We start from the raw sequence: 24,374 nt of genomic DNA, 5'->3' as shown, positions 1-24,374 counted from the left end.
TTTGAAGTTACTTTCTCACCGAGATAGATTTTAATACTCTTCTAAAGAATGATTTGTTTCTTCCCCTCTTGGAGATCCAGCATTTTCGCTGACACACCGCTAGTAACTAGATATTGTTTGTTTTTGCCTATTACATATCGTCGTTAGTCTCACGGTTTTAAAACGCGTCTGCAACGAAGAGGGTCTAGCCCTACTTCGACCCGTACCTCGTTTTGTTCGGTGGCTAACTCTGATAGCATTTGTAACAACTCAAGTCTGCTGCTAGTAGATATTGTCCTCTTTGAACTTTTCTTCGAGGGCTTCCATCGTTCCTTTTAAGAAATGTTTCTTTTTCTTTTTCGGTTCAGGTGTGATCTTGCACTCAAATAATTTTCAAAATAATTAACCGCATTAATTAAAAAAACAATATAAGATCTTAAGTAGAAAGCTGAGAAATATACAATAATGTCTCTACGTTCCCAAAGGTACAAAATAAAGTGTGTGTGGGGAATTTAAAACTGAAGGGAAGGCTGACAAAAAGTTGGAAGAGGCATTTGTTTGGGTAGATTAGGCATTGCCTCTTCAAAACTAAGAACTTGAATCACTTGCTTTATGGATGGCCTTTGAGCCGCATCAGGATGAGCAGCCCACAGCCCAACCACGCTCAAGCGCTCCACTTCTTTTACCTCCACAAACCCCTCTCGCAATTTTTCATCCAATATTGCTTCAACAACCTCTCCTCTCCCATAAGCATCCCAAACCATCTCTATCAACCCCTTCCCTGAATGATCACAGCACTTTCTCCCACTCACAATTTCAAGTAAAACCACTCCAAAGCTGAACGTGTCTGACTCCTTGCTCGCCCGACCGCTGCTTATGTACTCAGGAGCCATGTACCCGAAAGTTCCCACCAACCCAGGTGTTTTCGAGTTGAGTTCATGCTTTGCTAATCTCGCTAATCCAAAGTCACCCAGTTTTGGTGTGAAATTGAAGTCTAATAGCACGTTGCTTGACTTGATATCTCTGTGGATGACGCTATGCTCCCATTCTTCGTGAAGATATAGCAATGCAGACGCTAGCCCCAAGGATATCTTGTACCTACGTTGATAATATGGATGAGAGATCAAAGCTTTTACACATTTGAGAACAGTAGCTAGTGAGTAAACGTAAACGTACCTCAAAGGCCAGGGCAGAGGAGGGCCTTTTCCAAAGAGATGAGAGTCGAGGCTACCATTGGGCATGAACTCATAGACGAGAAGAAACTCGCTAATATCCCTCTCGTGGCACCATCCAATGAGTTGCACCAAATTGTTGTGCCTCATATGGCTAATAATCTTCACTTCACTCACATACTCTCTCTTCCCCTGCGTTGAGCCATTAAAAGACCTCTTCACAGCAACTGTCTTATTAGCACCAGGTAAATGGCCTTTAAACACCGTCCCAAATCCTCCTTGTCCCAATTTTCCATTCATTGAAAAGTTATCCGTCGCCATAGCTAGATATCTGTAAGAGAATCTCCTTGGTGATGAAGCCTCTTTGTTCAAATCAGAATAAATTGAAGCCAATTTCATCCCTGCATGTTGTTGTTCATCTCTCTTCTCCTCCTCTGCCCCAGATCTTGCCAAGGAAACTACAAAAATTGCAAGAATCGCTATCACAAAAACACCCACCCAAGCTATTAGAACCGCTAATAATTTCATGTTTATGGCCTTTTCACTTTCTTCCAGACGCAAATTGTCATCTTTCTCTTCATAATTTGCATCAAAATCACTCGAACTGAATTCCCAAAACTCAATACTCAGATTCTGAACCGAAGTTGAAAACCCAATTGTCACCTTTTCTGGAAGAATCTTCAACAAATCGATATGATGAGAAAGAGTTGCATTATTATTCAATGACACACTTAGATTCTTATCTGTTGCATTGTAAGAAATCCACACGTGTGTCTTCTTCTGATAATCACTTGAATTCCATGGCGAATAAATTGATGAAGCAATTGAGTTTCTATTTATGCCCATGTGTTGAAACGGTGGATCCCATTCAAATTCCACATGAACAATTTGGGAATGAAACGACTCGTTTCGCGTGAAATTATACAGACCCAGAAAAGATCCAGAAGAATTAAGAGGTGGGTTGAATTCAGAAGGAGCAAGAAAAAAGGCTAATCCATTACTATGAACAGTGGAGTTGGTGTGATTATAGTTTGGTATGAGAAATGAGAAGTGGGTTTTGAAATTTGAGAGGTGGCGTTTGGAATGATCACAAAGACGCAGGCTTTGGGCGTAAGTGGCCCAACCAAGCTGACCATTGAAGCTAATGGAACCATTTAGAGGCTCTGCATCTCCATGATAAACCATGTTGTCGGAATGAGAATCGAAGTCTTTGATTTTGAAAGAAATGGAATGAAATTGATCCGGAGAAAGAAACAGGAAGAGTAAGAAGAAGAGGTGATGAGATGCCATGGTCGCCGGAGAGAAAAGGAGAGAGAATCGGCCAATTTTAAAGATTTAAGGAGGAAGAGTAGCGATGGTTGACCTGATATTTTCATGTTTTTACTGGAATAAATTAATTAAAACAACCAATCTTAATTTTTCTTATTAATAAAAGCAAATATGAATGAAAAGGGATTGGAGGAGGAGAGGGACGTGGAAACCAGTGAGGGAGAGGTAGAAGAGGGGAAATATGATAGTTTAAATCTTGAAAAAAGTCAAATGTGATCTCAAAATTTTAAAAAAAGAAAAAAATTTGAAGCTTGAAAGAATATCCTTTTGGATGCTGTTTTGGGTTGAATTTAAACCGGAGGAAGAGGGCCAATGGTACCAAAAGAACATGAAAAGTAGATGCCGATTATTTAAATGTTGCTGCCAATAAACTCACATGTCCCTTACGCAAACCCCTCTTTTCTATCCATTTTTTGTGTTGGTTGAACTATGAATGTGTCTCTAATCTTCATTAGATTGTTATTGTTTATACTATTATTTAAGTGGATGACATTATTATAGAATGTGACACAAAAATAAAAAATAAATATTTATATTTTCTCTCGTATATACTATATATTATAAATACAAGATGTTCATAGGATGGCCTATAAGAACTAGCTCATTGACATTTCTCTCTTGGATGCTTACTTACATTTTGATCTAACTCTAGTTTAGTTTAATTCAAGACTTACCTTACTATTAATATTAATAAGCAATTGTGAATGAGTTGAAAATTAAAAGGATAGTTCTCTAGATTTTGTATCTATCTTGCTGTGACGTTAGAAGAAGACAAGTTACGTTGTGCAGCCAAACTTTAAAAACACAATTACATTACTGATTAGGAGCAGCCAAGGAAACAGGGATAATTAAAGATGCGCAACTCAGATCTGCCCGATACATATTCGATATATACAAACGTTGTTGAATCAGACCAAAAACAGACACAGAACCCCCCAACAGAAAGGAAGAAAAAACACAACTTTCATGTCTGAACTCTGTGAGAGCCGTCGTCGAAGTTATAGGAGTAGCTAAGGGCGTCGTACTGGAAGGTGAAAGACTTGTAGGCGTAACCTCTGCTGCGACCCTTGAGCCACCTTTTGAGAAGATGCCGCCATCTGACTCTGGTTTTTGCGGAAGAGGCGTTGAGGCGAGAGTAGTGGGTTGTTTTTGGATTGCTCGTGCCAAAACAGGAGGGCGAAGCGAAGAAGGAAGAAGAGTGGAAGGGATTCGAATGGCTCGGGCTTTGATCCGAATCCGCCATTAAACACACAGACTAGAAACTACTTTGTTTTGTAACCAAATAATGTGAGAGGGAGGCAGGGGTAGAGAACCCCATCCTTCCATGTCTTTTTATGGGTAGCGCCAGTCCTTTCCCTGCGCTTTTCTAAAACCAACGCCCATTTTTACTTTTACTTTATTCATGTACCCATCTAGTTCAGTGAAAGCCAATAATGTTGTATAGGGAAAAAGGAGAGTGGTGTGTGAAGAGATAAAAAGGGAATAACCCACAAGTTGGAGTGAAGGGCAGTGTTTAGAAGTAGGGCGCTCTGTAAAATGGCGTCAGAATCGGGCGACCCCATATGCATGTAACTGCCCTCCATCATCCCTTTGCTTTTGGACTGTTTCCTCTTAGGATTCCTTTTTATTCATGCACATTCACAAATTTGGGTTTGTGCTTCTCTCTCCCACGGCCTACATTTTCAATGAATCTTATCCTCTGCCGTTCATTGTTGAAGACATGTCTCTCCTCCGGGAGTTCATTGTCAAGGTATAAGCTCAAAACGTTATTTGATATGTGTTCTCTCTCGTCTCTGTTCTGAGAACATATCAAAATGAAATTTGATATGACAGCAAGTCGCCCCAGTAGCCCAACTCCAAGGTCTTCAACCCATAAGCTCTCAGCCCACCACTCCAAGCCCAACAGCTCATAAACTCTTAAATTCTTCATTTTTTTCCTTTTTTTTCTTTTATTAAAACTCTTTCTTCGTTCCGATAAAAAGAAGAAAAATGATGATAAAATCACCAAACAGTTCCCAACTCTGCTCTTCTCTACTCTCTCCCTATTTCCTAACCAACATTCGCTCTGAATCTCCCTCCCATTTTGTCAACTCCGATGCCTCACTAACACTGACACCGCCATTGAAATGCAGCTTCTTCTCCTTCTCCATCTCTCCACTCCCTCTCACTTGCCTGAATATCGCGCTCTTCTCTCTCTCAAGACCTCTGTTTCCGATCATTCCCATTCGCCGCTCTCTACTTGGGATGCTGCCACTCCTCACTGTACTTGGAGTATTTGGCGGTGTCTGGAAATGAGCTTCAAGGTATGATTCCACCGGAGATTGGTAACCTGACTAAGCTTCGTGAACTTTACATGGGATATTACAATACCTACGATGGCGGTTTGCCGCCGGAGATCGGAAAACTGTCGGAACTGGTTCGATTGGATGCTGCGAACTGTGGGTTGACGGGTGAGATTCCACGCGAGCTTTGGAAACTTCAGAGACAGGATACTCTGTTTCTTCAGGTGAACGGTTTTTCTGGGCCTTTAATTCCGGAGCTTGGGAGCTTGAAGGGGCTGAAATCCATGGATTTGTCTAACAACATTCTTGTCGGTTATTTTCCGGACTCATTCTCTCAACTGAAGAACTTGACGCTTTTGCATCTTTTCAGAAATAAGCTTCATGGAGCTATTCCACAGTTCATCGGTGAGTTGCCGGAGCTGGAAGTCTTGCAGTTGTGGAAAAATAACTTCACTGGTTCCATTCCTTCTAGTTTGGGGAAGAATGGGAAGCTTGTCGTTCTCGACATTTCGTCGAACAAATTGACTGGAACTTTACCTCCTCATATGTGTCGTGGAAATCGACTTCAAACTCTGATCACACTCGAAAATTTCTTGTTCGGTCCAATCCCTGAATCTCTCGGTAAATGCGAATCGTTGAGCCGTATTCGAATGGGGGAGAATTTTCTCAATGGTTCAATCCCAAAGGGTCTCTTCGGGTTGCCACATTTGTCCCAAGTTGAGTTGCAGACAAACCGGAGAATTTCCAGTCACTGATTTCGTCTCTGTAAATCTCGGCCAAATTAGTCTCTCAAACAACCAGCTCTCTGGGTCACTACCTCCGACAGTCGGAAATTTCTCTGGCGTCCAGAAGCTTCTCCTCGATGGAAATAAATTCTCCGGCCAAATCCCACCTGAAATCGGGCGGTTACAGCAGCTCTCAAAGATCGATTTCGGCCACAACAAATTCTCCGGCCCAATAGCGCCGGAAATCGGCCAATGTAAGATTTTAACCTTCGTTGATCCCAGTCGAAACGAGCTCACCGGTGAGATTCCGAACGAAATCACCACAACAAGGATACTGACCTATCTTAATCTCTCAAGAAACCGTTTAATTGGAAGTGTTCCTGCTTCAATATCCTCAATGCAGAGCCTAACATCTGTTGATTTTTCATATAATAATCTCTCTGACGCCACCGCCAATGAGGGAGGTGGTTCAAATCCTGACAGATATCCCAAAGCCCCTCTTTTGACGCCACCGCCATCATCCCCACCGCCGCCGGGGGGCATGGAAGAATCAGATTCACGAAACAAACAACCGGCACCACCAGATCTTACGAGCATTTGAAGTTTATTGACTAATTAAAAGAAAAATAAAATAAAATTGAATATTGAATAGTAGTAGTGGATAAAAAGGTTTGGTTGTTCAAAAATCTTCCAACCAGAAGAGAGTGGACAACATATGGCCCTCAACATTGACCGCCTAAAGTTTGCAAAATCAATCTTATTTTCATTGCATTATTGTGACATAATTATTGGAGCTATGTTTCAAAAAATGTATGTAAACTTATAATTCTATAAATTCAACTTCTAAACTTAGTTTATTAATTCTTCAAAGCATGGGACTACTTACCTTCAAACCCTGAGAAATGCTTCAAGAAATAGCAAAATACTCCAAAACTCCACCTTTTATAAGAGCTCCAAAGATCTCCTTAACCCAACTTTAACCAATTTTGATGAATAAAAAAACGTTTAAATTTTATTAAAAATACATTAACAAGAACTAAAGTGGAAAAAACCTCTAAGTTGAGACACTAACATAGTATTTTAACCTAAACGAAAAATCAAAAGGAGGTTGTGTATCTCGAGGATCAATCATTTTCAAAAATAAAGCATCAAATCCAAGAGCACTTAGACGATATGTCTCATTAGATATTGTATGACCTTAAGATGACCAAAACCGTTCAAAAAGAAAAAAAAAATGATTGCGACTAGTTGAAGAATATTTAAATTGCCTAATAAAAAGAAACTTACACTAAAATTCAATATGATTTGGTGATAGATTGAGACTTTAGATAATAATAAAATAAACCAGAGAGCGCATGAATTAAAAATTTAAGCCAAAGAAAAATCAATTATAGTTAAGAAGTATATTTATTAACTTTTAATTATTCTAAATTTTTCTTAGTCATTGTATTTATAGAATCGCTTTCACGTTCAGTTTATTCAAGCACTTATTCTTTACTCGGCGTTACTTTTTTAGTCAAATTTTAATTTTTGATTTTGAAAAAGTAGTAAGTAAATAAAATAAAAGTTTGATTCTAGTTTTTGATTGTAAAGTAGGAGTGAGCATGATTGAAGATGGTAGGTTAAATTTAATGGCACAGCTTGCAGTGAGCATTGGAAAAAGTAAGTTGACTTAGTTTGTTGTCTTCTTTTTTTGTGTTTGAATAATAATTATTGGTTTGGTTGGTTGGGCGTGTGTGTATATTATATGGTCACCCATCCATTCAACACAAACGGATTAGTTCAACAGTCTCAATCCCCTACCATTCAACGTCCCAATACCCAACCCCATCTTTTAATCTCTTCCTCATAATAAACTTATCCACTATTTTGTTTTCATAGATTAAACCCAGTTTCAACTGCCCATCATAGACAATTTTACTTTTACATCCATTCAAACCCCCTCTTACGACTCGTTTGTGTCGTGGATATTGTTTTTTGGATATCAATATTAAATTAAATATGTGTTTCAAAACATAGTATAATCAATTTCTTGTGTTATAGACCAACATAGAAGGACAAAATCACGGAACGAATTCACTCCACTTTGATGAGATGGCTTCACCTAGAACGCAACACTGACCTTTAAAGAGGTACATTTCATGTGTGCCCTTGAGTCGTGTCATTCTAATTTGACTCAATTTTATCCTTTTTTGATATTTTCATAAATACTTAAATTAGATGGTATTCAAACAAAACTATATTCTTATTATTAAAGTGGGGCAGCGAAAGCGTAGTGGGCTTATAATTTATGTATTTTTAGATCAAAGATAAAAGGAATATAAGAAAATTAAACTAAATTAAATTCTAAAAAAGATATTCAGTCAGCCTAGGCCAAATAAAATAAATGAATGCTACAAAAAGTGGCGTAGTAGTAGTTTATTGTAAAAGCGGGCAGTGTAAACACACACACGCACTCGTTCGTTCAAAAAGCAGTCAGTGCAAAATCACTTATTTCAAATAAATCCAACCCCTAATGAATTCAAAATTCAATAATAATATGATGTCTCCAACATAATTAACTCCATTACTTTACATTAATAAGAAATAATAATGACGTCATGTTCCATAGAGACTTGAATGGGGTCAACATGAAAGGCAAATGGGTACAAAAGCATTAACACATGGTGGAGTGCAGTAGCAGCAGCATATTTGGACCCGAATGCTTCAAATATGCTTTATAAACTTAGGCTTATATGACAGACTATGCTCTTCTGTTGGTGACAACAGAAAACTGAATTGAGATTGAGAGGATAAGTGATTTGAGTGATGGAGAGGGAGGTCCTTTTATAGGAGAATTCTCGAAATTGGTTGAGATTTTTGTGGATGAATTTGAATTCACATTCTCCTTCTGTTCCGTAACTAATTCAAATTCTATTATTAGCTATTATTAGTTTCAACATCTTCAACCCCAAAGCATGAAAACACAACGTAATGTATGACACATCTTTATTTGTCTTCTTCAACGCCAAACACGGAGCTGGGTTTCAACTCAGTTCAAACTTTAGAGAAATGAATCATCATTCATATGCTTTGTTTGTCGGTGAAAATAAATTATAATTTTTTTAAAGAAATAAAAATTACTTTCAAAATATAAATACTTGTAACCTAAGGGATTTAAAGGTAGAGAATAAAAAGTCAACTTGATTTGATTTGGCATGAAGTAGTTTTGTGTTTTCTAATTATTCCATAAAAAGCATAGTAATATTAAGGTTTTATATGAGAATTGATGAAATTTGAAGTTGTTTTAAAAATATGAAACAAAGAAATAAAAAGGAAGAATATATTGTGGAATAAATAGTGAGACAGTAACCGACCATTTGGAATGAATTAGGAATCCTTTTATCCCAATTTCAAGTTATAAGCGATCCATTTACCCATCTTCTTCCACCCAACATGTACACCTCACACACTGCTTTCAATCCTTTCTAATATTTAACCAATTTTTTCTAAATACATAAATAAAAATTTAAAATTTAAGTTTAATATTTAGTGATCCCAATATTTTCGAGCTGTTTTACAAGACATACATAAAATTGCACCAAGAAATAGAAATGATTTTAGAATTGGAAAATTGGGTTTAGGATAATAAAAATTCGTTATTAAATTTATGTAGCCTGGGATAATTTAAAATTTTGATTGGCTTGGAATCAGAATTAATTAATTATTTATTTATTTTTGGAGACAAATGTATCCTTCTAGAACCACACTCCGACATTTTTGTAATACTAATTTTAAATTCCTTCGAAATTAGAATTGTTATGCATTCAAAATGATTCCATAATGTTAGCTGTAAAATGGAATTTAGCAACCAAGCTCCTTCATTTTTATTATTATTATTTTTTACTTTTCCCAAAAATAAAAGGGAATCACGTTTCATGCAATTAAATCTAATTTACCCACCCATTAATGAATAAAAAAAAAAAAAAAAAAAAAAAAAAAAAAAAAAAAAAAAAAAAAAAAAAAAAAAAAAAAAAAAAAAAAAAAAAAAAGTGATTCTTTTCTCTTTCCCGTATGCTACAATATTTATTTATTTGTTTTTGAAATAAAAAATAAATAAAAAAATGACTTGCTTGGTTCACATCATGTATGTATCTCACAATTTCCACACTCCACTTATAAATCCAAACCTCTGTTTCATCATCCATTACCAATCCAAAATCTCCGCCCTCTCTCTCTCTCTAAAAATGCCATTTTTGAAGTTTCCACCATCCTCTCTCTTTCTTCTTTTCACTCTCTCCTTCTTCCACTTCTTCGCTGTGGGTCTCTTCTCCAACGTCGACTACGATATTCTGATTAGTGTCAAGAACACCCATCTCGACGATCCCGATGGAGCTTTGAAGGATTGGGTTCCCAATCAAGCTCACACCCCCTGTTCTTGGACTGGCATCACTTGCGATTCCACTAACTTTTCTGTTCTTGCCATCAATTTGACCACTTCCAACATCGCCGGCGGATTTCCCTACGATTTCTGCCGGATTCCCACCCTTCAAAACCTTTCTATCACAGTCACCAACATCAATGGAACTTTACTCTCCCCTTCCTTCTCTCTCTGTTCTCGCCTCCAACTCCTCAATCTTTCCTCTAATCTACTTGTCGGTAGGCTGCCCCAGTTTTCCCCTCTTTTCACACAGCTGCAAATTCTCGATCTCTCCTCCAATAATTTCACCGGCGATGTTCCTCTCAGTTTCGGCCAGTTGCCGGCGCTCAGAGTGCTTCGCTTGACGATGAATTTGCTCGACGGCCCTGTCCCCTCTGTTCTGGGAAATCTCACTCAGCTAACCGAAATGGCCATCGCTTATAATCCCTTCATACCGAGTCCCTTACCGCCCGAGTACGGAAACCTGTCAAAACTCGAAAATATGTTTATAAGCACAGCAAATCTCATCGGACCCATTCCTGGTTCCATCGGAAAACTTGCTATGCTTACCAATCTTGATTTAACTGCCAATTCGATATCTGGCCCTCTCCCGGATTCAATCGGCGGACTCAGGAGCATAGAGAGGATTCAACTCTACAATAACCGAATCTCCGGTGAATTTCCAGAGAGTATCGGTAATTGGACTTCTCTGTCATGTCTCGACCTCTCTCAGAATAGTCTCACCGGAAAGTTACCGGATAAATTTGCTGCGATCCCTCTAGAAACTCTGCATCTCAATGACAATTTCCTGGAAGGGGAGTTTCCGGAGAGTTTAGCTTCGAGCCCACATCTTAAAGATTTGAAACTGTTCAACAATAGCTTTTCTGGAACACTTCCTCAAAATTTGGGTCTCAACTCTCCCTTTGCTGAGGTTGATTTCTCTTCCAACAATTTCGAAGGTAATATTCCGAAATTTCTCTGCCAACGAAACCGCCTTCAGAAATTTATTTTATTCAGCAACAGCTTCTCTGGGAATTTCCCAGAATCGTACGGCGCTTGTGATTCTCTTAAATATGTCAGAATCGAGAACAATCAACTTTCCGGCGAGGTACCGGACTCGTTCTGGAAACTCCCTAATCTTAATAGCATACAAATGTCGGATAATCAATTTCAGGGCTCCATTCCGCCGGCGATAAGCCACGCTCGCGATCTCCAAGTGTTGTTGATTTCCGGTAACAACTTCTCCGGCCAGTTGCCAGCAGAGATTTGCAAATTGAAAGAGCTAGTTCGGTTTGACATCGGCAGGAACAAATTCTCCGGTGGAGTTCCTTCCTGTATAACAGAGTTGCAGAAACTTCAAAAGCTCGACATGCAAGAAAACCAGTTCGCCGGCGAAATTCCCAAGTTGGTTCAGTTCTGGAAAGAACTAACCGAGCTGAATCTGTCCCATAATCAATTTACCGGCAAGATTCCGCCTCAGCTTGGCGATTTACCGGTTCTAACGTACTTGGATCTCTCTGCAAATTTACTCTCCGGCGAAATCCCGGAGGAATTGACAAAGCTGAAACCGGACCAATTCAATTTATCGAACAACAAATTGACCGGAAAAGTTCCATCCGGCCTCGACAACGAACAGTTCGTCGGTAGTTTACTGGGCAATCCGGGTCTCTGTAGCTCGGATTTGAAGCCACTAAACCGGTGTTCGAAACCCAAACCCCCAAGCTTCTATGTTGTGGTGATTCTCTCAGTTCTAGCTTTCGTTCTCATCGGGTCTCTCATTTGGGTAATCAAATTCAAGATGAATCTGTTGGGCAAATCCAAATCTCCATGGACGGTGACCAAGTTCCAAAGGGCCGGGTTCGACGAAGAAGATGTAATTCCTCATCTAACCAAAGGGAATATAATCGGGTCGGGCGGTTCGGGTACAGTATTCAAAGTGAATCTGAAAACAGGTCAGACCGTAGCAGCCAAAAGTCTGTGGAGAGGCCACAACCAATCGGATATTGAATCGGTTTTCCAATCGGAAGTCGAGACGTTGGGTCGGATCCGGCATGCCAATATTGTGAAGTTGATATTCAGTTGCAGCAATGGCGAAGGAAGTAGAATTCTTGTTTACGAGTACATGGAGAATGGAAGCTTAGGAGATGTTCTACACGAGAACAAATCCGAAGCTTTGTCAGATTGGTCGAAAAGATTGAACATCGCCATGGGAGCGGCCCAGGGATTAGCTTATCTGCACCATGACTGCGTCCCTCCAATAATCCATCGCGACGTGAAGAGCAACAACATTCTGTTGGACGCTGAATTTTGCCCTCGAGTGGCTGATTTTGGGCTGGCAAAGACGCTGGAACGCCAGACAGAGGGCAACGATGCTGGTGTCATGTCTCGCATCGCTGGCTCCTACGGCTATATTGCTCCCGGTATGCAACATCTAAAAGCTAAAGCCTTTTAAGTTTTTAATCATACTACAACTCGTATTAATCTTAATATTTTGAATTGCATTGCAGAATATGGATATACTATGAAGGTAACAGAGAAGAGTGACGTGTATAGCTTTGGAGTAGTTTTGATGGAGTTAGTGACCGGGAAGCGACCAAACGACCCGAGTTTTGGGGAGAACAGAGATATCGTCAAATGGGTAACGGAGGCTGCTTTATCAGAGGTTGAGGAGAAAGGGTTGAGCTTGGATGAGATAATTGATGAAAAGTTGGATCCAAGAACATGTGAAGTAGAGGAGATAGCTAAGATTTTGGATGTGGCTGTGCTTTGCACCTCTGCTTTGCCCATTGACAGACCTTCCATGAGAAAAGTAGTTGAGATGATAAGAGACACCAAACTCCCTCCTTCTAAGTCATGAACCTTTAGTTCTTTATTAATTAGTGTTAATACATAGTAGCGTTTACTTGAATGAGATGAACTAATCTAAAACGGTAGGGTTTTTTTTTTTCTTCGTCTTCAATGAATTTAATCTCATTAGTTATAATTTCTAATATTACGAACACATTAGAAATTATAACAAATGAGAAATCTAAACGTCTATCATTTTTAATTATAGTAAGAATTAACTTTGTTTTATCGTTATCTTTAGTTGAGATGGAGAGTATTGCATGTGGTCCATTACTCGTGGCCACCTAAAAATGTATGGGATGTAACTTGTGAGAATCTTGAGCAGTGTTCTTAATACTCGTTGAGTTGACTCAAATTAAATAGTATTCGTTGAGTTGACTCAAATTAAATAGCGTACAAGCAAAAACCACTAATTTGACAAAATGGGATTTTTGTGTGTGTTTGTGAGGCTATAACATGATTGTGAGACATCCGTCTTCAACCACAAATAAGGTCTTATTGTAGCTTCAACGTTTGTAATTGCGTATATTTGATATCTAGAAATTGTGAATCCTTATTTAGTGTTTGTCGGAGTATGATATAAGTTAATGTTGAGCTAAAATATGGAGGAGAAGATATAACTGCACGTTCATGAAGACATTCTTGAAAAGATTGAAATGAGTGAGTTTAACTTCTGTTCAATTTTGATATCTCTTGTTATCGACATACATTCAAAAGATTTCCTACAAAGAATTCAACATGATTGGATATGGTTTCTCTAAAACGTTATGAACATCCAAAACGAAATTATTAATTTCTATTTTATATTACCTGTAATTTTTTCTTGACATGGTTGGATCAGGGTCGGTTACAAGATTCTGTTGTCTTGAAACATACAAAATTTTGTCACTTCTCTTCTTTGGTAATCTAACTGTTGTAATTTCTGTTTCCATGTCATACTAAAATACGCTCCCTACTTTTATTGCGACTGTTTTAATTTAAACTACTTCGCTAAATTTTGCAACTGTTATTCAACTATAGTTGCAACTCAATAGAGTTTATTGCTACAAGAAATGCCGATAGGTAAGAACCATGTGTCGGGAATTGTGATAGAATCTTTTTCTCATTTATTAATAAATTATTAAAATAAGGATGATCATTTTTTCACACACTTATAAACAATGTCTTATTATCTCTCCCAACCCATGTGGGATTTCACAATCAATCTCCCTTCGGGACCTAGCGTCCTTGCTGGAGGAACGCATCTTCCAGTGAGAGGTTTCCACGTATTTATAAAGAATGTCTTCGGGGCCTAGCGTCTTCCAGTGAGAGGTTTCCCCACACTTATAAAAAATGTTTCATTCTCCTTTTCAACTGACGTGGATCTCACAATAAGATTATATAAGACTAAAGTACAAAAATTTTAATTTCTCTTTATAACTCTATTAATTGAAAAGATTAATACAAAAATTTTAATTTTTCTTTATAACTCTATTAATTAAAAAGATTAATGTTTTATAGAATGATCATAAGTGACTGAATCTTCAATGAGTTATAAATGCTTGTCAATGTTTATCGTTGGATGTTGGAAATCCAACGTAATCTTATGAGGTGAAATTTATTTATTTGCATATAAAAAAATAGATAAGTAGTTCTTAAATGTCAAGAGAGGCTTAGTTTATAACTCGATGATAAATCAACTCATTAATAATCTATTCACTTACAACGTTCATAGGCACAATTTATTCCATATTGCATAAAAGTCATAAAAGTTTTAGTTGAAAGAATTTGAAAGGTTTAAATTAATATTTAATATATTTATTATCCCATATAATGAGAAATATATTTGATTTGGAGTTAAATGCACGTTAAGATATTTTATTTAAATATGATTTAAATAAAAATATATTTTTAATTATTAAATATTAAAATATGATTTAAATAAAAATGTATCGTTAATATTTATAAATCGAAGTTCCTGTTCCAACTTTGTTGATAAACCAAACAACTGCTTCAGTTTACCAAGTAAACATCACCACCTCAAATACTATTATTACTTGCAAACTCACATTTCAATCCAAACACAGCATACTGCAAACTGAGCCTTAGAATGGTGGAAAGTTTGGCTTATTAATCAGGAAGGATAGTTTTGACAACACAAGAAATTAAACCATGATTCATTCACACAGGACCCTGCTAGCATTTAACAAATGCAAAATGGCCCACGCACATTAAAAAGAAAAATCCAACCAAACGGGCCAACGAAGTCTTTCTGATATGAACCAAATGAGAAGTAGAATTACCATGCTCGATGTCCCCTTGAACCAAAATAGTCCTCAGTGATGTTTCACCTCAAAAAGACCATCGGGACCTGATGCAAAAGGGATTGAAAACAAAACAGTATTATTTTCACAATAAATAATAAACAGAAAAGGAGAAAATGAGCAACGAGCAGAGAGCAAAGATGAACGAATATAAGATCATCGATCAAATTCAACCAGTTCTGATAAATGCCGTGGTACATCATCTCCAGCTCTTTTACCTACGATGATGCTATGACTTTTTCGTTTGTAAAGATTTTAACATTTCAACTGCAGTTCTTCTAAAATATACTGAGAGAAGCAACTGTCGAAAACAGTTACAAAAACATATAACTTTTAGTCTAAAATGTTTACTTCTTGGAAACAGCTTACAAACACGTTTATCCCAGAAGTATCCATAGACCCTTGAGATGATCAACCAACAGAAAGAGGAAGCTGTTGAACTACCATTAGAAATTGACCATGGAGCATTTAAAAGTAGTGAGAGTTGGGTTAATGAAAGGACAAGGTTATATAATAGGACTAAAAACTGTTAGCAAGCAGAACGAGGTATTTATGAGCATATTAGTTGCTAGCTGCCAAGTTAGCAGTAAATATATTAGTTACAAGATAGCTGTAAGTTTGCTTGGCATCCAGTAAATATATACTACATGACATCACTGCAGCATCCAGTTCTAGTTACCTCATCAAAACCCAAATTGCGACTGCCAAGAGATATAAAAGATGTCATAGAACTTGTAATGCAATGGAAACTTACCCCATGGGAACTCTTTATTGCGTATGTGCAAATATGGGTATGCCTGCATACAATAAAAACCCAGACAAAAATGAATTGGCCACACATGAGAGTACAATGAATAATGCAACTACGATATTGAGAAGTGGTAGGAAAATTATAAATTGACTAAAGTTGTAGCTCACAGGGGGCTCTTCATGGTGGGGGTGGCCCTTTGATAGGTTATAGAATGCTAAAGTGGTGCAGGCTGCAATGCCTGCATAAGTAATCTTCTCCCATTTTGCCGTTTCAACTGAAATAAAGAAAGAAAGGTTGTATGAGAGATAAAGCATAGGCAGTACAAGCATCATTGCGCTCCTGCATAAAATTTTTCTCTCCCACTTGCTTGTACACTATAAGTCTCAAATAGTATTTAAAAATAATAATACATAATTTGTACCCAACTAAGTAAAGGCCACCATCAAGTATATGTTATGGTGGATCAATATAAAATAAATTCACAGCACAGATTGGTTTAGCTCCAACAATTTACTGAAATCACCTCAAAACACAGAATAATATTCGTCCCCTTACTCGCAACCCAGAATTATGTGGGGAAAAGAAAGAAAGAAAAAAATGGGGGAAATAAAGAAATAAGAGGCAGGCGTAGGATTAGAGGCGTATAAACTTCCCAGAGGAGAATTTTTTTTAACTGAAGCCCTAAACCGTCTAATAAACTTACTGCATATTCCCTTTCCTTCATGTCGTATTTATGTGAAATCAAAAGGAAACTGAACCTACCACAAGCCACATATAAGACTTTAGAAAGGATTTTTTTGTAATTACAGAAATCAAGAATGATATTGTTGCCACTCAGTAATGGAACAGGAAGCTTTTGCCCCTCTTGCCTTTTTCCTTACCACGAACTTTAATTCAAAACTACTCCTTAGCGACTGGAAACCCTATCTACAGTTAATTGTCAAATATGTCATGTATACACTCCCATCCCATACTATGATTTAACAAAACTATTGAATAATAACATTTAAATCTGAATTTAAAATTTAAGGGAAAAAAAAAACCTCCCCTTGCAAGACTTGCAATCTAAAAGGAAGAAAGAGCGCCCGACCAAATTATCTTGGTCCAAATTTCTGAACACGATTCAACAATTAATATCATCCTAGTTTCCCCAATTTCATCATAAAAATAGGCCAGGAAAATGAATAGGCTAAACGAAGTTGCCAAAAGTAAGAAGAAAAATTCCGTCAATAAAGAAAAAAACATATCCAGAAATACTGAGAGAGAGACTTACGAGCATCGTCGTGAGCAGAGGAAGCAAAGCCGCGTTTAGGCTGAGCGGAGTTCCGAGAGGCACCGCGGATGGCAGCGCGAAGAAGATTGGATCGGATCGTCGCCATTGCCATTCTCTTTTGACTCGCTCTTTCTCTAACAAATCGCCAATGCCCGAGTTATAATTGAAATGACCATACCCTTGCAATTTCGATCGAGAGCCCTTTCACCAAAACTTCCCCAAACGTGTGATCTCGGCACGTGCGAGAGAGGAGGTCTATAAAGGAATTTCTCACAAATTGAAAAAAAAAAAAAAAAATTGAATTTAGAGGAAGAGTACATGTCAATTACTAGATTAAATATGTTGAGTTGGTAGTTTCTTCTTTATCCTTACACTTTACATTTGTTTCAAAATTATAATTTTATCAACTATTATGATAAATTAATAAAAATATTTTTAAATTTTAAATTTTATTTTTAATGTTAAAAACTTGAAAATTAAGATTATCGTTAGAGTATAGATAAATGGTTTCAACTCGTACACTAGTGTTAAGATTTTTTTTAATTTTTTTTTAAAAAGTTGAAGGGTATTAATACTCGAACTTAGCCCTGAACTTCCTAAAGGTGAGAGAAAAACCTATGATAGCTTTACTAGGATGAGAATTTACAAATAGGCTACTTATCGAATATTGTTATACTAACATCATTCCACATTCTTTTGTTCAGGATTGATGATTGCCAGTCGAGGTGGGGAGCCTTAGAAAGTTATGCAGTACCAGAGGTCATCTCGGAGTTTCGGCCCGTTTGTGTATCATGGGTTTTGTTGTTTGTTTAAATTTTGTATTTGCAACCTCATTCCTTATTTGTCAATAAAATTGTTTTAATTAAAAATATATATTTTAAAAGTACATAAATAAATAAACTGGTTTGTTATTGAAAGCATATCATAAACCATATTTATTGGTCACAAGGATGATAAAAGTTATGACAATGACAAATTATGCATATGGGTTTCCTATGACAATTTCCGTTCAATAATAATTACTTTCTCTAGGTATCTCCTATGGACCATCTCTGCATTTTTTAAACATTTCATATTCCAGCAATGCACTCTGGCGGGGTGATGGGGTAGCGAGATTTGTCGGTGCAATAGTCATAAATCATATGGTTCATACGAACCCATCTGTAATTTCTAGCTTGCGTCGGCGTGAGTGATCGATATGCTGGGCCTTCCCACCAATTGTTGGGGTTTGAAGGGCAGTTTGCAGGGCCTGGCACAGGGCATCCCTCGATGTCAAAATCTTTGTAATAAGCATAGAATGGAGCTTTCTTCCAATCAATCTTCTCCAAACCACCTCTTGTCGCCCAGTCATCGGCTTCCCACAGCGTCGAATACACTCCCATTGGCTGTTGCTTTGGGTATGGAATTCCTCTGGCTTCGTTGTTCTTGTACACTCTTATGGGGATCTCATCCACAGCAAATCTGTATACAATGTAAATAAGTATTATATGCAATAATTACTATATTTATCATCAATATATTTAATCATAACTTACATTATTCGCGTATGAGACCACGAGATTGAATAAGTATGGAAATCAGCGGAAGGGTCGAACCATAGGTTCACTCTTTGCTCTCTATCACCTTTTCCATGAGCGTAGATGTTTGTTTGAACTGTGTATGGCTGCCCAGTTCTATTTCCCAAGAACTCAAAGTCTAATTCATCACGTATTGTATCTGTGTCTGAGTTCATCTACCATGAAACATTGTGATGAAATTTAATTTAAAATTATTTTATCCAAAAATTAAGTTAGCTTATGTTTAATTGTAACTTACGTAAAATGCAGTCACTGTTCCTGCAGAGTCACCTGGGACGAGTTTGATCTTCATACTCACTTTTCCAAATAAGTATTGACGTTTTGAAGCAAACCCACATCCTAAATCATAAATTTAGAGTTAAAAGGCTTCTTATTCATGTAAAAAATTCTTTTTCAACGATTTGGAATTGTATTAAAATTAACTTAATGTCCTTAAAATGTGTGCTTTCCATATACAACTTAAGTGGCTAAATATATAAATATGAGCATTTCACCTGAATTTTGGTCTAGAACGAGTTGAATTCCCCGCCCACCATCGAGTTGCCTGATATGATTATCCGCCCAGGTCACTCTAAAATCCTCAAGAAAAGTGGCCGGCCGACATGAAGCAACGATGAAAAATGCAACATAACACACGCAAGCAAAAGCAATGGCATTGAAACTTCTCAAAGCCATGGGTATGAGTTTGAATGTGATATTTCATAGAACAAAGGAGAGGCTTTATAGAGGGGTAATAAAAGAAAGTGGGTCACAGAGATTAATAAAAAATTGAAATGGGAAATCTCTACCTTCACAACTTAGCTTTCCATACAGCTAATCACAACCCGTAACGAGGCCCTACCTTCACCAACACAACTTTTTTTTTTTTTTTTTAAATTTTATTTCTCTTCGTGCATTCTTTGGCCTTATCTTGAACATGGGGTTCTATTCCTTTTTCTCTTCAAGAATAATAATTCTTCACAAAAGACATCCAAAAAGCTTACAATTGCGATGCGTGGAATGTTTAGTACTGCTGCCCCAACTAAAATTAGTTATTGGAATAGTAATTAGAAGGTGATGAATACTTGAGCCAATATAATTAGAATTGAGATGCAGGGCCTTGGTCAATTGTTAGTCAAAAGAAAGTGAATGTGTATCATCCAAACGTTTCTTCTGTTTCAATCCATCCGCGTTACTGTTGTGTAAACCTTCTACGTGTGTTACCATAAATGACTCATTCATTGTTGGAGGTAGTCCTTAATTCTCTATAGCCCCTATTCTCAACATAGGAGGACGATACAATACTTGTCAGCTAAGATACATATGTAAGCGGACCATAAATGACTCTAAGTGCACTAATGTATTTTCACACATACATAATTTTTAATATGAGGGAGGGACCTCGTGCTTATAGAAACCAGAACGCATAGGTGGAATAGGCGTAAATGACTCTTAATCATAATTACAAGTAATTGGTAATCCTCTAGAGTCCTATCGTAATCATAACATAGTCCTGACCTCCTCTCTTAATAGTAACTAAGCATCATTAGGTATTAGGTTTAGATCTATTATAGTTAGTCGATGTCACAAGCATAAACAAACCATGTTCATCCCTCTCCATTATGTTCTTTTAGAACATGCATTGCATTTCAGATGAAAGAAATAAATTCAAATATTCTATTCATGAAGGTGTTTGATATATATATTTTTTTCAATACAAATATAAAATATACTAAAAAATTGAGCAAAAATTATATTGAAAAAGAGTTAATTATTTTGAACTATATTCTAGTCAAGTCAATTCATTGAGAGGTTATCATGTCACTTTCCATAATAATGGAATTACACAATTTATTAATTTTGAAATTATAATTTATTACGATGAGCTAATGTAATAAATAAAGATTTTATTTTTTGTCATATGTTTGAATGGTAGTATAAATTATTGAAGATATAAAACTTTAAGAGGAGAAAAAGGCAAGAGAGAAGCGATTTTGTTTTTTGTTTTTATTTTTTTAAAAAAATTGTAGTTCTTGATTTATAATTTTCTATAAATTATTTAAAAAAAAAAACTAATAAATATTTATAATATTAAGCAGAACCCAAAATTTTGAAGAAAAAAGATATCTAATTATCATATAATTGTTCCATATTATTTGTTATATTTTTTAAACCATGCAAAATTAAGAAAAAGACCTTTTTTATTGTTCACTTTTTGGGTGAGATTTCTTTCTTAATATTTAATTTTATTTCAGAAATGAAAAGTACTTATTTGGAATGATCTTATATTATTAAAAAAAGTACTCAATCATATAAATTTCTATTATTATTAGTGTTTGGATTTTGTTTTAGAAAAATAATGTCAGATACAAACTTCTTTCTCCACTTTTCTCAGTAGTTTTCAGGCAAGATGTTGATATGACTCTGTTAAATGTAGAGTAGATCATATTTGTGTATAGTAAGATAATCTAGTGATTTACTGGTTTGTTACATTTCATAGTTTTGTTATCAAATCTATGATTTCATAGTTTTGTTATCAAATCTATGATTTCATAGTTTTGTTACCAAACTTATGATTTCATAGTTTGTTAACAAATCTATGATTTAGAATGTAATCTTCATTATACACATCTATAAATACATGAGGTCGTGACCCTAGGTTAGGTCATCGAGCCATTCAACCTAACAGACTCGACATCTAATTGATTAAATTGGTTCTTTTTTTTCCTTTTAAATACAATCTAGCTAGCTCGGACTGAAATAACGTAAAATGGGTAGAGAAAGTGAAAAGGTGGTACGGAGTCAACATCAGCCAGGTTCCGCCGCGACCAGCCGGTGGATTTGGCTTAAACCGATAAACAAATCCAGAGAATGCTACATCGTTTCATAAATACGCATCATTCATGCAAATTTTGGTGGAAATGCATGAACCCAACAGGCAATTTGCAATAAGCCCTACAAATAATTCATTTCTTTCTCGTCATAAACCCCACCCAATGTTTAGTTTATTTATTAAGTATATGAGATTTATAATTTTGTTAGGGTTAGTTTAAAGGGAATGAGGATATGAATGGGTGTTTGAATCTAAAAAGAGGGGGTGGGAGGTGGTTGTGTTTGGTTTTAATGGGGAGAGTTATAGGGGTGGGGAACCCACGTGGGATTGTTGTATGGATGTGAAAGGCAAGGAAGAGAAGATGATATGTAGGGCTATGGGTTTTGATCCCTTTAAATTATTTGGTGTGTTATCAGTGAATGGAAAAGAAAGCTTATCTATCAGCCATGCTATTTCTGAAGCACAACTACACATTCCTCCAATTCTATGTTCCTTTTCTCTCCCTATTTTTCCATTTAATTCGGTTGTTTACACGTCTGCATTTGTCTCCCTCTTTCATTTTAACTTTCTTCCCCATTTATTCATTTATAAGACCATACTAGAATAGTCGAGTAAATGATGGTACATAAAAGAACTGAGACCACATCTTAATGATATAATGACTAAGAAAGATTTAACAGAATTGAAAAGTCTCTATCTATATCAATAAGATGCATCTTCTCTCTTAATGTGTTGGTTTGTGAGAGTAATCTTCACTCTTATAAATGAGGGTTCTTATAAATGAGAGTTGGGTAATGTGTTTATGTCATAGAGGATGAACGGAAAAGTATGAACTATAATTACTATAACTTTTTGGATCTTAATCAATCAAGGGATTTAAACTTGGAAGAAGGGAAAGCAATTTGAAGGAGTAAGAAGTACATTCTATTCTACCCACAAAAACTAAAAATAGAACATTTAAGATATTCCTTGGATACTTATTTTAAGATAAATTTTGGTGAATAGACAAAGTGTTACAGGGATGGATTGGAACAGTGAAAAATTCCTTAGATAGATTACCTTTGTGGGTAGGCAACACAATTTGAGCGACTCTTGACGGCCAAGACTTGCATTCAAACCCCTCCATTTCTTACATTCATTGACTATTCCTATAAGTGGATCGAGTAAACATGGAAACTGTATCCAAACCCAAACGAAAGATGAAGCACCCAACAACGTCACTTCAAACAGTAGAGCTTCTGAAGTAGGCCCTAAATTATTAGCTGTATCCAAAGCTGTGGGCTGCGATGCGATGCCCATTTTCCATTTCAATTCCTCATTAATCTCACTCACCTATTCATATCCCTTTTCGTATCTATAAAACCCTCTCATTTCTTCTTTCCCATATCACACTCAAATCTTCTCTCTTTTATTACTATATCCTTAGCCATGGCTTTGAGAAGAAGCTTCAATGCCCTTGGTGTTGTTTGCCTCTGTGTTGTTGCATTGTCCATCGCTGTCTCAGGACGCCCCGCCACTTTTCTTGAGGATTTTAGGGTGACCTGGGCGGATAACCATGTCAGGCAACTCGATGGTGGGAGAGGAATTCAACTTGTTCTCGACCAAAATTCAGGTAAACTGCTTATTTTTCAATCAATATATGTGGGATACATGTCCCTTTACCATGATGCCAAATCTCAATTTTTGTTTCAATCAAAATCTCACCTGAATGTTGATGGATTTTAAGGATGTGGGTTTGCTTCCAAACGTCAATACTTGTTTGGAAAAGTTAGCATGAAGATTAAACTCGTCCCAGGTGACTCTGCTGGAACAGTGACTGCCTTCTACGTAAGTTACAATCGAACCTCACGTGGCTTAATTTTAATATAACATAACTTTGAAATCAAATCGATTATAATGTTTCACTACAGATGAATTCAGACACAGATACAATACGTGACGAATTAGACTTTGAGTTCTTGGGAAATAGGAGTGGGCAGCCATACACGGTTCAAACAAACATCTATGCTCATGGAAAGGGTGATAGAGAGCAAAGAGTGAATCTTTGGTTCGACCCTTCAGCTGATTTCCATACTTATTCAATCTCATGGTCTCATTCGCTAATCATGTAAGTTAGCATAATGTATGGATGAAATGGATTTTATGAAGATAATGCATGTAATACCCATTTACACTGTATACAGATTTGCTGTGGATGAGATCCCCATTAGGGTATACAAGAACAACGAAGCCAAAGGAATTCCATACCCAAAGCAACAGCCAATGGGAGTGTATTCGACGCTATGGGAAGCTGATGACTGGGCGACAAGAGGAGGTTTGGAGAAGATTGATTGGAAGAAAGCCCCATTCTATGCTTATTACAAAGACTTTGACATCGAGGGATGCCCTGTCCCAGGCCCTGCAAACTGCCCTTCGAACCCCAACAACTGGTGGGAAGGCCCAGCCTACAGGACACTAAACCCTGCACAAGCCAAGAATTACCAATGGGTCCGAGCCAACCATATGATCTATGACTATTGCACCGACAAGTCTCGTTACCCTCAAACCCCCAAGGAGTGCACTGCGGACAATCTCTAATCTGCGGTGGAATCAATAATTTATATATATCTATATAATTACATATGTATTTACTGCATTTCATATACGTTTAAAACTTTGGTGTGCTGCATATGAGGATGTGAAGCTGGCCATGCAAAACCAAAAAGGCGAATTAATGTGATTACATTTTGTCGTTGTTTGGATGAAGCCTGATGTAGGGCTGCTCCACCAAAATATATACTATTCTCTATGTATGTATTTCATTTCATGAAGTTAAATCATTTGATTTCGATTCCGAAATTGGGGTTCTTAGTTTCTTGTTCGATTGAATATTTCATTTTCATAATATAATTCATGTTCATATTTTTGATAGTGGACGGAAGATGT

General features: G+C 36.8%; 5 protein-coding genes across 5 annotated transcripts; 2 read left to right on the top strand and 3 right to left on the bottom strand.

Moving 5' to 3' along the window:
* Positions 1-452: 452 nt before the first annotated feature.
* LOC111484055 (L-type lectin-domain containing receptor kinase IX.1-like) lies at positions 453-2,456 on the bottom strand. The gene is made up of 2 exons (XM_023130472.1): positions 1,156-2,456; positions 453-1,077 (listed from the first exon to the last, which is right to left on the bottom strand). The coding sequence occupies exons 1-2, from the start codon at positions 2,439-2,441 to the stop codon at positions 492-494; spliced, it is 1,872 nt and encodes a 623-aa protein (XP_022986240.1). The 5' UTR covers positions 2,442-2,456; the 3' UTR covers positions 453-491.
* Positions 2,457-4,656: 2,200 nt separating this feature from the next.
* Positions 4,657-12,938, top strand: LOC111486690 (LRR receptor-like serine/threonine-protein kinase HSL2; the record flags this gene model as incomplete). The annotated part of the gene is given in 4 exon segments (XM_023133914.1): positions 4,657-5,495; positions 5,497-6,026; positions 9,598-12,306; positions 12,394-12,938. Coding segments are annotated over 4 exon segments (4,428 nt in total), but the record flags the coding sequence as incomplete, so codon positions are not given.
* A 1,791-nt stretch (positions 12,939-14,729) lies between these two features.
* LOC111495450 (cytochrome c oxidase subunit 6a, mitochondrial-like) lies at positions 14,730-17,263 on the bottom strand. Its single transcript, XM_023145541.1, has 4 exons — positions 17,061-17,263; positions 15,955-16,061; positions 15,791-15,833; positions 14,730-15,083 (listed from the first exon to the last, which is right to left on the bottom strand). The coding sequence occupies exons 1-4, from the start codon at positions 17,170-17,172 to the stop codon at positions 15,049-15,051; spliced, it is 297 nt and encodes a 98-aa protein (XP_023001309.1). The 5' UTR covers positions 17,173-17,263; the 3' UTR covers positions 14,730-15,048.
* A 690-nt stretch (positions 17,264-17,953) lies between these two features.
* On the bottom strand, positions 17,954-19,332 carry LOC111495160 (probable xyloglucan endotransglucosylase/hydrolase protein 7). Its single transcript, XM_023145102.1, has 4 exons — positions 19,132-19,332; positions 18,876-18,976; positions 18,596-18,792; positions 17,954-18,521 (listed from the first exon to the last, which is right to left on the bottom strand). The coding sequence occupies exons 1-4, from the start codon at positions 19,310-19,312 to the stop codon at positions 18,131-18,133; spliced, it is 870 nt and encodes a 289-aa protein (XP_023000870.1). The 5' UTR covers positions 19,313-19,332; the 3' UTR covers positions 17,954-18,130.
* A 3,502-nt stretch (positions 19,333-22,834) lies between these two features.
* LOC111495077 (probable xyloglucan endotransglucosylase/hydrolase protein 6) lies at positions 22,835-24,287 on the top strand. Its single transcript, XM_023144981.1, has 4 exons — positions 22,835-23,061; positions 23,176-23,276; positions 23,360-23,556; positions 23,633-24,287. Exons 1-4 carry the CDS (start codon positions 22,878-22,880, stop codon positions 24,024-24,026), a joined length of 876 nt encoding a protein of 291 aa, XP_023000749.1. The 5' UTR covers positions 22,835-22,877; the 3' UTR covers positions 24,027-24,287.
* The last annotated feature ends 87 nt before the right edge of the window (positions 24,288-24,374 follow it).

This window comes from Cucurbita maxima, unplaced genomic scaffold (genome assembly GCF_002738345.1).
Source record: "Cucurbita maxima cultivar Rimu unplaced genomic scaffold, Cmax_1.0 Cma_Scf00001, whole genome shotgun sequence".
Lineage (NCBI taxonomy): Eukaryota > Viridiplantae > Streptophyta > Magnoliopsida > Cucurbitales > Cucurbitaceae > Cucurbita > Cucurbita maxima.
This window is presented reverse-complemented; position numbering and strand designations above follow the sequence as displayed.

What these genes read in the sequence shown, in the direction of transcription:
- LOC111484055 (XM_023130472.1), bottom strand. Translation starts at nt 2,441, where the DNA reads ATGGCATCTCATCACCTCTTCTTCTTACTCTTCCTGTTTCTTTCTCCG. An exon ending in CCTCTGCCCTGGCCTTTGAG is followed by an intron (nt 1,078 to 1,155) that starts GTACGTTTACGT and finishes TTATCAACGTAG; the next exon opens with GTACAAGATATCCTTGGGGC.
- LOC111495450 (XM_023145541.1), bottom strand. Translation starts at nt 17,172, where the DNA reads ATGGCAATGGCGACGATCCGATCCAATCTTCTTCGCGCTGCCATCCGC. An exon ending in CTCTGCTCACGACGATGCTC is followed by an intron (nt 16,062 to 17,060) that starts GTAAGTCTCTCT and finishes TCTTTATTTCAG; the next exon opens with TTGAAACGGCAAAATGGGAG. An exon ending in CCCACCATGAAGAGCCCCCT is followed by an intron (nt 15,834 to 15,954) that starts GTGAGCTACAAC and finishes TATTGTATGCAG; the next exon opens with GCATACCCATATTTGCACAT.
- LOC111495160 (XM_023145102.1), bottom strand. Translation starts at nt 19,312, where the DNA reads ATGGCTTTGAGAAGTTTCAATGCCATTGCTTTTGCTTGCGTGTGTTAT. An exon ending in GAACAGTGACTGCATTTTAC is followed by an intron (nt 18,793 to 18,875) that starts GTAAGTTACAAT and finishes GTTTCATGGTAG; the next exon opens with ATGAACTCAGACACAGATAC. An exon ending in TGGTCTCATACGCGAATAAT is followed by an intron (nt 18,522 to 18,595) that starts GTAAGTTATGAT and finishes CATTGTATACAG; the next exon opens with ATTTGCTGTGGATGAGATCC.
- LOC111495077 (XM_023144981.1), top strand. Translation starts at nt 22,878, where the DNA reads ATGGCTTTGAGAAGAAGCTTCAATGCCCTTGGTGTTGTTTGCCTCTGT. An exon ending in TGTTCTCGACCAAAATTCAG is followed by an intron (nt 23,062 to 23,175) that starts GTAAACTGCTTA and finishes ATGGATTTTAAG; the next exon opens with GATGTGGGTTTGCTTCCAAA. An exon ending in GAACAGTGACTGCCTTCTAC is followed by an intron (nt 23,277 to 23,359) that starts GTAAGTTACAAT and finishes GTTTCACTACAG; the next exon opens with ATGAATTCAGACACAGATAC.